The 13,948-nt window shown below is 33.0% G+C and overlaps 1 protein-coding gene across 4 annotated transcripts in view; it reads right to left on the reverse strand.

Annotated features, from left to right (window-relative positions):
- The window catches only part of RELN (reelin), a 515,944-nt gene that overhangs the window by 232,074 nt on the left and 269,922 nt on the right, over positions 1 to 13,948 (reverse strand). For all 4 annotated transcript variants that reach the window (XM_031938705.1, XM_031938703.1, XM_031938706.1 and 1 more), the window contains exon 10: positions 13,221 to 13,461. In XM_031938705.1, coding sequence (XP_031794565.1) covers positions 13,221 to 13,461 — 241 coding nt within the window. The remainder of the gene's footprint in view (positions 1 to 13,220; positions 13,462 to 13,948) is intronic.

Raw genomic sequence — 13,948 nt, forward strand, 5'->3', positions numbered from 1 at the left:
AATGGTTAAAGGATCCACCTGAATCAGTATTTTTTCACCTAACTACAGAGGATTATAAAACCTCTTTCCTAAAAGGAAAGCCTTTGAGTCACTTAATACTTGGCTTTGTCATCCTGACTACTACTATGCATTTGCAATTAATTGCTTACCATGCTTACCACGGTGCTAATAGTTAGAAATGGATATCTGAAATGATGATTAGATGTTCAGGATGCCACTGTGGAGCCTGAGGTCAGCAGTACAATGTTGAACGGGCTGTCTGTTGAAAAGTGGTCTCATGTATCCTTGCAATAAGTGTTGTTTTACTCCATAATGATATGTCTTTTAATGACATAATTTTCTGAACTTTTCCACTGGAACTGGAACATGGATTGATTGACTTGTTTAACAAGAAAATACAAAATTAGGTCTGTCAAAAAGTGGACTGTGTTATCTCCTGAAATGGTAAGTTCTTCCTTCTAAGGTTTCCAGGTAAATGAAGATAATTTCTTATCAGAGAATGATACACAGGGGGATATTTGTAGACTCTCAACACCATTCTGAGATTCTGAGATTTGATGGTTCTGTTTTATTAAAGAAGAAAACTAATATGACATTAAAAACAACTGAGAGACAGTATGGTGTATTGGAAAAATCGGAATCAAAAGAAATATGGGTACCAATTATCCCAACTACTAATATAGCCACTTGCAAATCTGTATTAGGTTCTTCATTTGTAAAAATGGAGTCAATAATACTTGTGATAAGTATCTCAATAGAATGTTGGATATAAACCAATTTTAAACATTTTAAGTGATGTAATAATAGAAAACATGAGTTAAAGGCAATTTAGCATAATAGAGAGCTGACTTTGGAGTCAGAAGGACCCAAGTTCCAATCCTGTCTCAAATACTCACTACTTGTATGATCAAGGAGAACTTACTTAACCTATCTTCAGGTTCATTTTCCTTATCTAAAAAACAGGGATAAAAATAGCAGATACCCTATAGGTTTATTGTGAGAGAAAATCAGATAATATTTGTAAAGTGCTTTGCAAACCAGAAGTGTTACATAAATGCTACTACGTTTTAGGGATAGCTAGATGGTACAACAGAAAGAGTTCTTTGCCTGCAGTCAGGAAGAAGAGTCTTCCTGAATTCAAATTCAGTCTCAGACACTACCTAATTGTGTGACCCTGGGTAACTTACTCAATGCTGTTTGCCTCAGTTTCCCCATCTGTAAAATAAGCTGGAGAAGGAAAATGGCAAAAACTCCAGTTATTTTTGTCAAGAAAATCTCTAATTAGATAATAAAGAGTCAGACAGAACTGAAAATGACTGAAGCACAAATGTTATAGCAAAGTATAGTATATCGATCTTAATTAGTGTGTGACCATGGGCAAGCCACAACCTTAGAATTCTCTCTAAGAGTATATTACAACTTGCCAATCTGAATTAACAGAGGTAGCTTCCACACTGGGAACTCTCCTCATTGAGGAAGTCATAGATCCAAACAATAATAAAAATAATGGTAACCACCAACCTTGTATTTTTAGTGAAAATGTCTACAGAAAATAGAAATAGTAATGAATGCTTTTTAATTCATATTTTAACCATCTATTCAAACCCACATCATATTTCTATTAAATTACAATTAATAATGAAATAATCATAAAATACTATCAAATGTATAAATAGGTTGGAAGGACTAGTAAAATCAAGGAAATTTTGGATTACAAAAACTGTTTTTACTTTAAGAACTACTCAAAAACCAAGAAGCATATGCTTTAAAACCATATGTAGCTACTGGAATTATATTAGCCTTTGACTGCCAAGATGTAGATAACAGTTGAACAAACATCTGTACTGGATTAATTCTCAGTTCTAAACTTAGTGCATGGTAAAGTTTCCCTATTCTTAGCCTTCCAAACAGATCTTTATTTGAATATTTCTTTATCATTTTTTCTTATGTTTGATGAACTATATATTTTACTTTTAGATATTTTTCACATATTTTTAACTTTTTAAACATAAATGGATTTCTCCATTGTTTATCACTCTTAATTATCATTCCCATTTCTATCTCCATTGTTGATCAAATATATGCTCCCATTTTTGCTGCTGAATGGATTTCCTTTGCTTGACAAGCAGAACACAGTGTTTTTAAATGATGAGATTTTGCCATTCACAAAAACATCAACAGGAAACATCAGTGCACATTCCTCCATGTATCAGGTTCTTGGCCACAGTTCAGGGAACATCTTCCTGAGGTTGCTCCCTATACGATGCTGCAAATGTTAATGACTTCACCTCTGTGCTTTTAAAGAATTCACAATCACCTCTACCTTCATTTAATTAGGTTTTCATCAAAGATGAACACTGATGTACCTCTTCATTTTACCTCCCTGGGGCCTAATGGCCCTGATGATTCTTTCAGACAGCTGTAGCCTTACAATTTATTTTTTGGCGACATCCTTTTCGTTGGAATTAGTATATTGGGCATTTGGGCAATGCCAGCTTGCAAAGGACTGGTGGCAGATGGAAAGAAATCTGCCCAGTATGCCTTCACCTCTACATGAACAGAAAGTCATCAATTTCCTCCATTAAGGAGTTGTCACTCAGCCCACCCAGCTGGAAGACCATTTTTGATAGCCAGGCTGGCTGGTGGTAGACGATTCAGATACAAAGTGCACTTTAAAAGGAAGCTAAAACATCATTTGTAGGAAAATTGAAAATGCATGGCTTCAACCACAGCCAATTTTTTAATGACTGTAATATTTTAAGTGATTATTTTTGCCACTTCAGATTGCTCCTTAGAGAGGAGAGGTTTTTTAATTAAAATCTAGGCAATGCAAACAGATGAGATATGAAGAGTAGAGGAAAGAGAAATAGGATGAATAAAATTAATTAAAGTGGCATTGTCAGCAGAGTCATAAATTAGACTGTGTCTTGCTGAGAATGAAATATATTGGTACAGGAATTTCTAAATTCTAAGAGAAACATGATTGATTGATCTGAAATCAACTCAGTGACTGTCTACATAACATCCTATTTCCTGTACCTTTGACTTTGAAATAGTAACTTTTATAGGCCTGTTTCAAAATTTTGGCTTGGAGATTACAGGATCCCTTTGAAGGGTAAAGATTTTTATAGACTGCAAAATTCAGATTGTTAAGAGAAATCTTTCTCCTAGGAGGCAAACTAAATTTCTATCATTTTCCACATCAATTTTTAAGTAGTTTAATGCCAGTTAAAAAAGCCAAAAAACTTGGCTAAGTATACAGTCCAGGTGCAAAAAAAGGACCACAGTGCATTTTTCCCTATTCAAAACAATAGATTCAGTAATGGTGAATGGATCTCAGATTGCTGAAAAAGTACGTTTTGTCTCATTGTTTTCTGTAATCATTAGGGGCTCACATTTTAAAAGCTCTGCACTATGAATCATAGAGATTCAATTTATGGTTTATTTTGTGACAAGTGTATAATTATTTGGCAATAGTCACTGCAACTACAGAGCAAAATAGCTTTGGTGACAGATTTGAGTTAGAATAATGAGAGGGAAATAACAATGTAAGATTCCACGAGGTGATTAATAATCCTAACTTTGAGACTCAAATTGGCTTTCACACCAGTCTTTTCATAAAAGTCTCATCAAGGATACTAGGCAAGACATTATTCTGAAGAAAAATGTCACTGAGCTTTTAACAGTCATGTAGAATAATCTATATTCCTTTAGTTTACAAGCAAAGTTCACATGTTAAACATTAAAAATAACTCCAGTTGGTAATTATATGTATCTGCCTTCTTCAGGGGAAAAAAAAGAAGTGAAATAAGTTAGCTTGGGGGATTATTTAGAAGTTATTTTCTTTGCTTTTAATAAAAACTTACTCATTTTTCCTATTCTATATAGTCTATTCTTAACATTGAAATTGGGCTGTCTTCCATTTTTTGCTAATGATATTGCATGTTAATTATAGTGAAAATTCACCACATGGAGAAACTAATATCATGAAGGCCCATTTTTCTTTTGTGAAAAAATGTACCTTTAATCCCCAAAGCACTTTATTAGCTTAACAAATTAGAGCCCAGTTGTTTTATCCTACACTAATATGCAGCCACCTCTGGGGAAGAACATGCCAGTTGTAGTGATGATAACCAAAGGGGGAAGAATTCCACCAAGCAGAGGGAATGTAAGTAGACAGAATGCAATTGCCCAAGTTGGAATTGGTCCAGGGGACCACATTTAACATTCCTATTCTTAATGGAAAAAGACATGGGAACTTAAAGAAACACACACACACACAAGTCCTATTAAACTCAGGTTTACTTTCAGTGGAAAGACAGTACAAATATTCCTCACTTTAGAAAACAAATGTGCCCCAGCAAGATGATCTGTAAAGGAAATATTATTTTCCCATTGTTTTTCATTATATAACCAGAGGTACATTCTGACAGAAAATAAAATTCCCCAGTGGATTAAGGTGAAAGTTTGTGCCAGTTGGTGGCAGTAATCTGCCTGAGAAGATATGTTTACTATTGCATTAAATAAACATAATAGCCAAAGGGCAGCATGACATCATGGATTGAGAATTGGCCTTGAAACAAGACTTTGGTTTAAGTCCTGCTTCTTATACATACTGTTTGTGTGATCCTGGACAAGTCATTTAAGTTCTCGGTGCTCCAGACAATGCTCTAAGATGATAAGTACAGTGAAGGATCAGACTTGGATTAATGGAAGGAATTTTCTCACAAGGGAGCTCCCTGTGACAATGAAACATAAGTCTAGCACACAAGCAGGGTTAATAGATAGGATTCTTTGTAAGAAGCACAATTTTCCTTTGTGATATTTTCAAAGTGCAATTTTTCTTTGTGATATTGTCAACACTTTAGGGGCTGAATGGAGAATGTACCAAAGTGGGGAAGACTTGAGGCAGAAAGACTATTGGAGTAATTAAGGTATGAGCTAATGAAGGCCTACCCAGAATGGTAATAGTGTTAGAAAAGAGAAAGGGGGAATATTGGAGAGATGTTGCAAAGGTACAACTGACAGGCCTTGGCAATACACTAGACATAATGGATGGAAGGGATAGTGAGAGAGAATGAGGAATGTTGAATGATTCCTAGGTTTTATGCCTGAGGGACTGAAAGAAAGGTATTGCCCTCTACAATAACAGGGAAAGTAAAACATGGGGAGATTTACAGGAGTTCTGTTTTGACATAGTGATTTTAAGATATCTATTGGAAATCCAGTTCAAGATTCTGAAAGGGGGTTGGATATGTGGGACTGGAGATCAGCAAAGAGTTTGAGGCAGGATGAATAGATATGCAAATCATCATTGCAGAGATGGTAGTTAAATCCAGGGAGTTGATGAAGTCATTAAGTGAAATAGTAGAGAGGGACAAAAGATGTGTTCAGCAAAGTTTGTTATGAAGAATATTTCTTTTTAGTGAATCTTATTTTTTCCACTAATTTTCATTAAAATACCGCAGATACCTTTCCTTGATAGGCAGAAGATTGTTTGGGGTGGTAAATTTTTGTATATAAAAAGAAGCCAGTTAATAAATAAAAGGAAACTAGTAAGAGAAAAATAATTTTGGGGAGTGGGGAAAGAAAAGCAGCATGAGAAAATAATTTGGGGGGAATTGAGCATATTAAAAATTGGGTAGGTAAGTTTATATAACAGTAGCTTCCACCAATCACTGTTTACTGTGTACTTCTAAAAAAGTAAAGGTTTTGGTGTCAGATGGACTAGGTTTGAATCTGTCTTTGCCACTTTCTGGTTCTGGCATATTAAGGAAGTCTCTTCACTTATCTGAGTCTCATCTATAAAATTAAAGGATCAGACAATTTGGCCCTGAGAATCCCTTCTATTTTAAATCTCTGAGTCTGTGGTCCCATAAACCTTATGGGGAATCATAGAATCTCTGAGTATGAATGAAAACTAAGAAAATTGGACCTGAATAGAAGTACCCTCAAAAACCTCTTTAATAAGTGATAATGCAAGACATCTTAGTGAGGAAAGAAGGAGAGGCATTTACTTCTCAGGGTATCTTAATTCAGTTTTAGATTGAGTTCTGATTGTTACAAGTTTTTGCTTCTAGTTCTGCCCTCTAAGGTTTAAGCAATATAAATTCATTCTAGCTTCTCCAAGACATCTAGCTAGCAAATAGATGAAGATGGTTATTTCTCCTCTTGTTATTTCATATCAATATTTTAATAAATATTCATAATCAATATTTTAAAGTTTTCAGGGACCTTTACCATTCTGCTCACCTTTCTCTAGAGAAGAGTGTCAGTATTCTTCCTAAAATTCACAAATTGTGGCGCCAAGAAATGAATATAACACCTAGATGTAATTTGCCCATGTCAAAGGACAGTAGAAGGATGATTTCCCTAACCCCAGGGGCCTCTTATTTCAGTGTAGAAGTCTCTCAGTTTTTTTTTGTTTTTGTTTTTGTTTTTGTTTTTGTTTTTGTTGTTGTTGTTGTTGTTGTTGTTTTTTAATTTTGTTTTGGCTGCCAAGCTGTCCTTTGAGGCATCTGTGACACAAGAAAGGTAACCATTCTTAAGGTCTCCTCACTTTGTGTTCTTGTTTCATTAGCCTCAGATTTCTTTAATGCTCTTAACTTTTTGTTCAAAGTATAGCTTTTACAAGTTTCTTGTATTATTTCTAACACTTGAACTTAATGTGCTCCCGTTTGATATTCCACCTACTTCTCCAACCTCACTCCTCCAGTAATACATAACCACTTTATTTCAGGGTGCTTAGGAAGCAACAGGAATGGGGGTCTTTAAACTGGAGTCTATGAAACTTATTTTTTGATAACTGTATTACAAGATAATTGGTTTCCTTTGTAATTCTATATATATTTATTTTATGTAATTCTATATATTTTTGAGGAGAAGCCCATACGTGGTCTTCAATATATTGTGAAATAGATTCATGATACAAAAACAGCTAAGAATCTTTGGAAGAAAAAAAGATGATGCAAAGTTCCAATTCTTGCTTGGATGGGAAGTAGGCTTTCCATCTCCAAAAATACATGTTTGGCAGCAGCTTATTATCCATTAACAGTCAAAACACTAATCTAATGACTGTTTTTCCTGGCTTGTGAGATAGAAATACCATGATGGAAATAACAGTACTTTTTGAATGCAAGAACTTAGGTTCAAATCCAACTTTTCTTCTTATTAGTTGTATGAATATGGAAAAAATTTCAAATCTCAGAGCCTTGATTATTTAATAAGCAAAATATGGATAATAAAACCTGTAGATCCTATATCATAGGGTTCCAGCTCATTTTACAGATGAGGAAACTGAGGCAAATAGGGTTAAGTGGCTTGTTCAGAGTCACTAATAAGTGTCTGAAGCCAGATTTAAATTCAAGAGGAAGAATCTTTCTGACTCCAGGCCCAGCATTCTATCCACTGTACAGTAAATAAACTATAATGGATTTAAAAAAAATTTTTAGTAAGGGTTTTTATATTTGTTAGATTTGGACAAAAAACTGCTTATTGTTGGATAGTTAGCCATAACCCATAAGGAAAAAGGAAGCCAGTTGCTGTTGTTGACAACAGGAGCTGAGAAAAGATGATGAAAAGAAATTTTCAAATTTTATAAATTCAGGAAGTCCTAGTTTTTTTTTTTAAATGTAATAATATTTAATTTCTGAATTTAGAATTATGTTCAAGGAATTTCCATTAAGTGATGTATACATATAATACTGCTTATTCTAAAAGCTACATGTTTATCACAAGATCTCTAGTTTGTATATATTTAATTTATTTCTGGAGGTAAATTAATTAAGCAAAGGTTTTTTTTTAACTTTGTGTTTATGTAATAATACAGGAAAAGAAGATAGAAGAACCAGCAGATGTAGAAAGAGCAATCAAAATAAGGTAGAATGCTTTTTAAAATGTAGTATAGCATCTCTGTCCCAGTAATCTGCATTTAATCTGTGGGTCAATTCCAAAGCTGACAGAAGTCAATGATTTATACTTCTGAGGGGTAGGTATAAATGAAATATCAGGGTAGATAAAAAAATTGTGATCAAGTCTATCTTTATTCTTTTCTCTTTCCCCTTTTCTCTTTTGTTCTTTTTCTTCTTCTATGTGTTACATCTAGTATCTATCTATTTATCCACAGATTCTCTGTCTCTCAGTAATTTGGGGTGGTGGACCCACCCAGAAGAAAAATCCGTGCTATTACCAAGGATGAAACAAATTTGGAAATTGAAACATGTGTTTGATAAATATGTAATACATAGATGATAGCTGATCCATTTCAAGAACCTGCTACCATCTTTTTACATAAGATACCATTAAAAGAAGAGACAGAGAGAGGTAAACCATAAAGAGTTCACTTATAAGTCACTGATCTCTGGGTCGTGTTTTGGGTGTTCTGGTATTTTATTCTTATTTATAATTTGATTGATGACAGCATAAAAGTTGATTAAATCTTCTTGATTTGTTTTTGATAATTTCTCTACTTGAAATTAGGGAGACCCTAAGATTTCAGGCTATTTTCAAGAAAGTAAAAGTTAAAGCTTTGGCATCCTCCCTCAAATATTTTAACAACAATTAAGGTAAATAAAGTATCAAATAATTGTCTTTAACTTTATGTTCTCAGAGGAAGGAATTGAGATGGGCCACAAAACAAACACTAAATACCTGAAGTATTTCTAGAGCTTTAAAGATTTGTGATCTACTTAAGGTATTACCAGGTTTTTTCATTTCCACATAAACATGTATTAGTTAACAGAATCAAGAGAATTAGTCTCAAAATTGATATCAGAAACCGGAATTGCTCTTCCGGCAATTAAATAGCTGCTTCTAGCTACTGCTGTGCTGGAAGCACTGGTTAACTTCCTGGAATAACTTGACATCTTTTCCATACTGTCTGTGGGTTGCAGCTGCACTGTTTTCCATGTTGTGCTAACAGCTGTTAAGTATTTCATGTGAAACATGTACACAGTGATAGAGTTAAATTTTGCAGTTAATTATAAATTATTATAATGAAAGTGATATAATATTTTGCTTCTACAATGGATTTTTACCTACCAAGAGAATACTAAAAAAAAAGGCCTAAATTTATATGGGGGAAGAGACTTGAAAGAAAGCTGAATAGATAATTTTTTCACTTTTTAAAAAGTGGATCGGGGGCAGCTAGATGACACAGTGAATAGAGTACCAGCCCTGAAGTTAGGAGGAGCTGAATTCAAATCTGGCCTCAGACACTTAATACTTCCTAGATGTTTGACCCTGGGCAAGTCATTTAACCACAATTGCCTGAAAAAAAAAAGTGGGTCAAAAAAACAAATAAATAAGAATGGATGAAAGTAAAAAAAAAAAGGAGTATTTATTATTCCTACTGAATTCTTACTCAGATCATATGCCTAAATAAAAAACACAAGAAACAAAATATCCTCTAAGCTCTCACTGGTTGTTGATACAATCTATATATTTCATATCAATTACTAAATAGCTATAAGATATTTTTCTCAAATTATATACATACATGGGTAGAAACAAATTGTCACATAAACCCGTTAAATTGAATATTTAATTTGGCCTGAAAAAAAACCCACAAGATCAAATGAATATCTAAAGAAACACAATAGTGACAAGCATTTAACAAGATGTGTGACCGTGTGTGTATGTATATTTATGTGCACATTCTTCCACTTTCCTTTATGTTTTCCTCCCTTGAAGTTTTCATATTAAAACTATGCAGCAAGACAGTTTACACATATCCTTAATTTTATAGATAGCAGTTAATTTAATAAAATCATTTATGTCAATAATAATGACTATTAACTACCACCATTACAATAAGATCATCTAACAGCTAATGAAAAGAATTTTCTTAGCATAAGTAGAATCTAATACTTAACCTCTAAACTCCCCTCTGGGAAGAAAATACTTGGGTACAATAAAACAAGTTTTTATTTGACTGTGGGATCATTTTGATGCTGTGTAAATTCATGAAGTACTAGCCAAGTGGTGGACTAAAAATATATTGTCTGAGATCTGTCTCACTTATTTCAGTCTTCACCAGGTTGATCATATATTAATGATCTCTTTTAACCACAGCAATTCTCAAATACGATCTTTAAAATTATAGTACTACCATGTGTTTTTCATGGGGGAGTATCCACAAAATTATAGATTTTTGAATCTGGGAAAAATTAAAATAAATGATTTTTTTTTTACAGTTTGTTTTCTGCTTACTTTTTATGGAAATATAAGATCTTTGGGTTGTGAGTGGCTTTTGAGGTGATTTGGCAAACTAAGTTAAGTATGAAATTCTCCAGCAATCTTCTGCTTCCATCTAATTGGAAATATACTCCTAGAAATACAGCATTGGATTTCATCTTCTGTTTATCTTCGGCTCACTTTTTTATTCATCATCTTGTTTTCAAGTGTCACTTTTATGTTTATCACTTCCAAAATCTATATGGCTGCCTCCAACTTCTCATTCTTCTAGCCAGATAATAGGTTCTTGAAGAGAAGGGATTCATATCTCTAAAGACAGAGTTGTCAAATACAAAGCCAGAAAGCTGCCCGTACTACCTAAGGACAGCCTGAACCAGATTAAAATATTACTCAGAAATATTTAAGAAAATAATTCATTTTTTAACATAGACAATGTTAATATATGATTTTCTGAGTCAATGCTGTCCACAGGGATTTTACATACAATTTAATGATTTCTTTTTCTATTGCAGTTGATATCATTGTTTCTAGATTCACTGAATTCTCAACTAATAGGCCTGAAAGAAACCTTAGAGATTAGAAGAAGTAGATGAAGTAACAGAGGCTCACCGAAGTGGAGGCTGGTTTGTGGCTGAATCACAAGTAGAACTCGTCTTTTTATTTTTATTATATCATTTTCCTCCAGTACCATATTATACATTTTTCTTTTGTAATTCCCATAGTGACTAACAAGTAGTTGTTGACTTCATATGGGGGGGGGAGTCAAATATGACAATAGAAATTCATGATAAAAAAATTTCAATATCCTCCATTCTGAACCAAAATATAGATAAAAAAATAAATAGGATAAATAACAATAGACTGATATGTATTTAACTTGTGGAAGCAACAGTTTGTTGTTACAGTTTGAGATTAAGGAAAATGATCAATTTCATAGTATTTGCTCAAAAGAAGGAACATAAAAATTTTATTATAAGATTAGAAGATTTTTAAAATTTAAAGGAAACCAAAATTCTTTTAAGTGACAGTTCTTATAATGACTGGGAATGCATTGTTAGAAGAAGTGACTTTTTACTGCTAATTCTTAATGAAAAGGATTCTTCAGAAGGTCAGAAATAAAGATGAAAAATACATCACATTATAGTATTTTTGCAATCAGGTAAAAAATGTTTTACTAAATAAATTACATAGAATGCAAACAAACTATGGGTTTTCTTGGAAAAAAACTCAAAATCAATTAGATGAGAGAAACTTCTCTAGTCAGTGAGTCAGGAAAAAGGATAGAAACTAGACTGTGATTTTGTTGTTATGAGGAACTCCCAGATAAATAAACTCCTTTTCATTGCATCATTACCCCTTCAATTTATGGCCTTTTCTCAAAATACAGAATTAGTCAAATGAGCTTAATGAAAGATAATTTAGGATAATGTTTCTAAATTTAGATCCAGAACCCCATCCCACCCCCACACAATCTACAGAATTCATCTAGTCTAATACTATCATTTTAGAGATAAGGACTTTGATATCTGCAGAGCTTAAGTGTAATAATCAAGATCATGAGGATGATAAGAAAGCAAGGAGCAGTGGTGAGATACGAGCCTCTTTTCTGACAAAGAAGAAGTTATATGCATTTTAAAACGAAAGTATTAGACCTTGCCAACCAAGTTGAAGGCTGGAATTTTAGCCATATTTATTGCAACCATTTTTGCTTTTTAAACTAGGGTTAACTTGATCAACTTACAACCATGAAAATGATAAGTTGGAAAATGCATGTAATACTCCAAAGTCTAATCTACAAAGTTGCAATTTAATTTAAATATCATTACTGAAGCAAAACTACACTTGCTGCATTTTTATCATGTACTGTTCTGAAGTGCATGCTTTAAAGAACAGAGTATCTAATTGGATTAGTATAATAGCTTGTAAAATGAGGCAGAAAACATATATTTTTGCCGCAAGGAGTGCTTCTGTTATAACTGAGACCAAATGATAGGCATGTCATTATGGGAAAAGGATGCAAATCCAAGACCCCCTGGGGACTACATGTGTTTCCTCTGTTTTTTTGTCTTTTTGCCAATGATGAAAAGTAACAACAGAAATACCTCTTTTGTCAAATGGCAATGTGACTGTGACAAGTAACTCAACAACCAATGTTTTTTTTGTTTTTGTTTTTGTTTTTTTACAATCAACATAGAAAGAATCCAGGAAATCAGCTTTTAAAGGGGTTGAGATTTTGGTGTGTTAACTAAAAAAAAATTTCAATTTATTATCTAAACAAGTTATTCTTTATAACAGAACCACAAAGTTGAATATCAAAGTTGGTTATCAAATTTTGTTGAATTTAGGAGTTGAACTTAGGAGTTTCTTCTTGGGACTTTTAAATGTAACCCTGTGCCTAATGTTTCTTACCCCAATCCTGAAAACTCTATTTATAGCTATAATAATGAGGTCCTAGATTTTTGTTTCCAATATTCCATAGGTCAGAAAAGAGGAGACTTAATAATCCTGAGAATACTGAGGGTTCCATGTCATTTTTTCATGGTCTCCCGATATCTGCTTTACTTGGTTATCAAATTCTGATTCTGCAGATGAAAAGTGAGAAAAATGCATTCAAAAATATTATGTGGCAAAACACTCTTGCATACAGAGGATCTAATTCATTAGAAATTGTGTTTTCTAAGATTAATTTTCATTAAAAACTGCTGTATCATATTGATATAAAATATTATTGCATTCAGGAAATTAAATCTCCTTGAGATTTTTCTCCATAGTTTAATTTAGAAACAAAGGAATTTTACTTATAATATAAATTAGTGTATTTAATGGATAAATATGTATCATACCTGTATTTTGTGAAGTTAAAATTGGTAGTTAATAATCTCTGGACTTACCCTATATTAAAGGTCAAGCTAAGGTAAAAAAAAAGAATAACTTCTTACTCTATGATAATAGTGGTTATGAGGGAAGGGAATAGCGTTTCTCAGTTTGGTAAATTATTTTTTTAGGAAGAAGAAAAACAAACCAACCTTAACTGTAGCCCCTGGGAAAAAAAGCCAATTGCCAGTGTCCACTGGATCCAGATTGTCTTCTAAGATAATTTGTCTGTGAGCTGAATTGATGATCAAAATATTATCTAAAGCCCAGCAGGCTTCATACACATCACCCTCATGAATATATTCCTGTTTCCATTGAAACTGAATATTCTCTCCTTTGGCATCTTCGGGAAGATAGAGGATATGAATGATAGTGCTGATATTTGATGGAGCTCTGTAAAATACAATGAATTAGTAAATGAGATACTTGATGAAGGTTTGCTTACATCAACATATCATTCTCTTTAATCATCAAGGAAGATCAATACTAGATAACAAAATATTTTGCAACTAATTTTAAGACACGTTGTAGATATAAACTATTACTATAGTAATTGCTAATGATAATACATACCACCTGCTTACATTTGATCAATTCCTAACATAAACTATCACAAGTTGTGACTGTCCCAATAAATGATTACAGATATGATGAAATTCTGTAACAAAGTATATATGAATATCAACCATATTATAGCATCTCATACAGTACCTCATTCTGAATAAGTGCTTGATTAATTTGATGTGAGAAAGAAGTTAAAGCACACATTGTAAAATTATTTTATTGATTTCTAATTTTAATTTGAAAATAAGCATAAGAATTCAAGTATACTCAACTTCACAGTCATATTTTAGATAATATTATTTACTCTGGGGAATCA

This window comes from Sarcophilus harrisii, chromosome 5, assembly GCF_902635505.1.
Source record: "Sarcophilus harrisii chromosome 5, mSarHar1.11, whole genome shotgun sequence".
Taxonomy (NCBI): domain Eukaryota; kingdom Metazoa; phylum Chordata; class Mammalia; order Dasyuromorphia; family Dasyuridae; genus Sarcophilus; species Sarcophilus harrisii.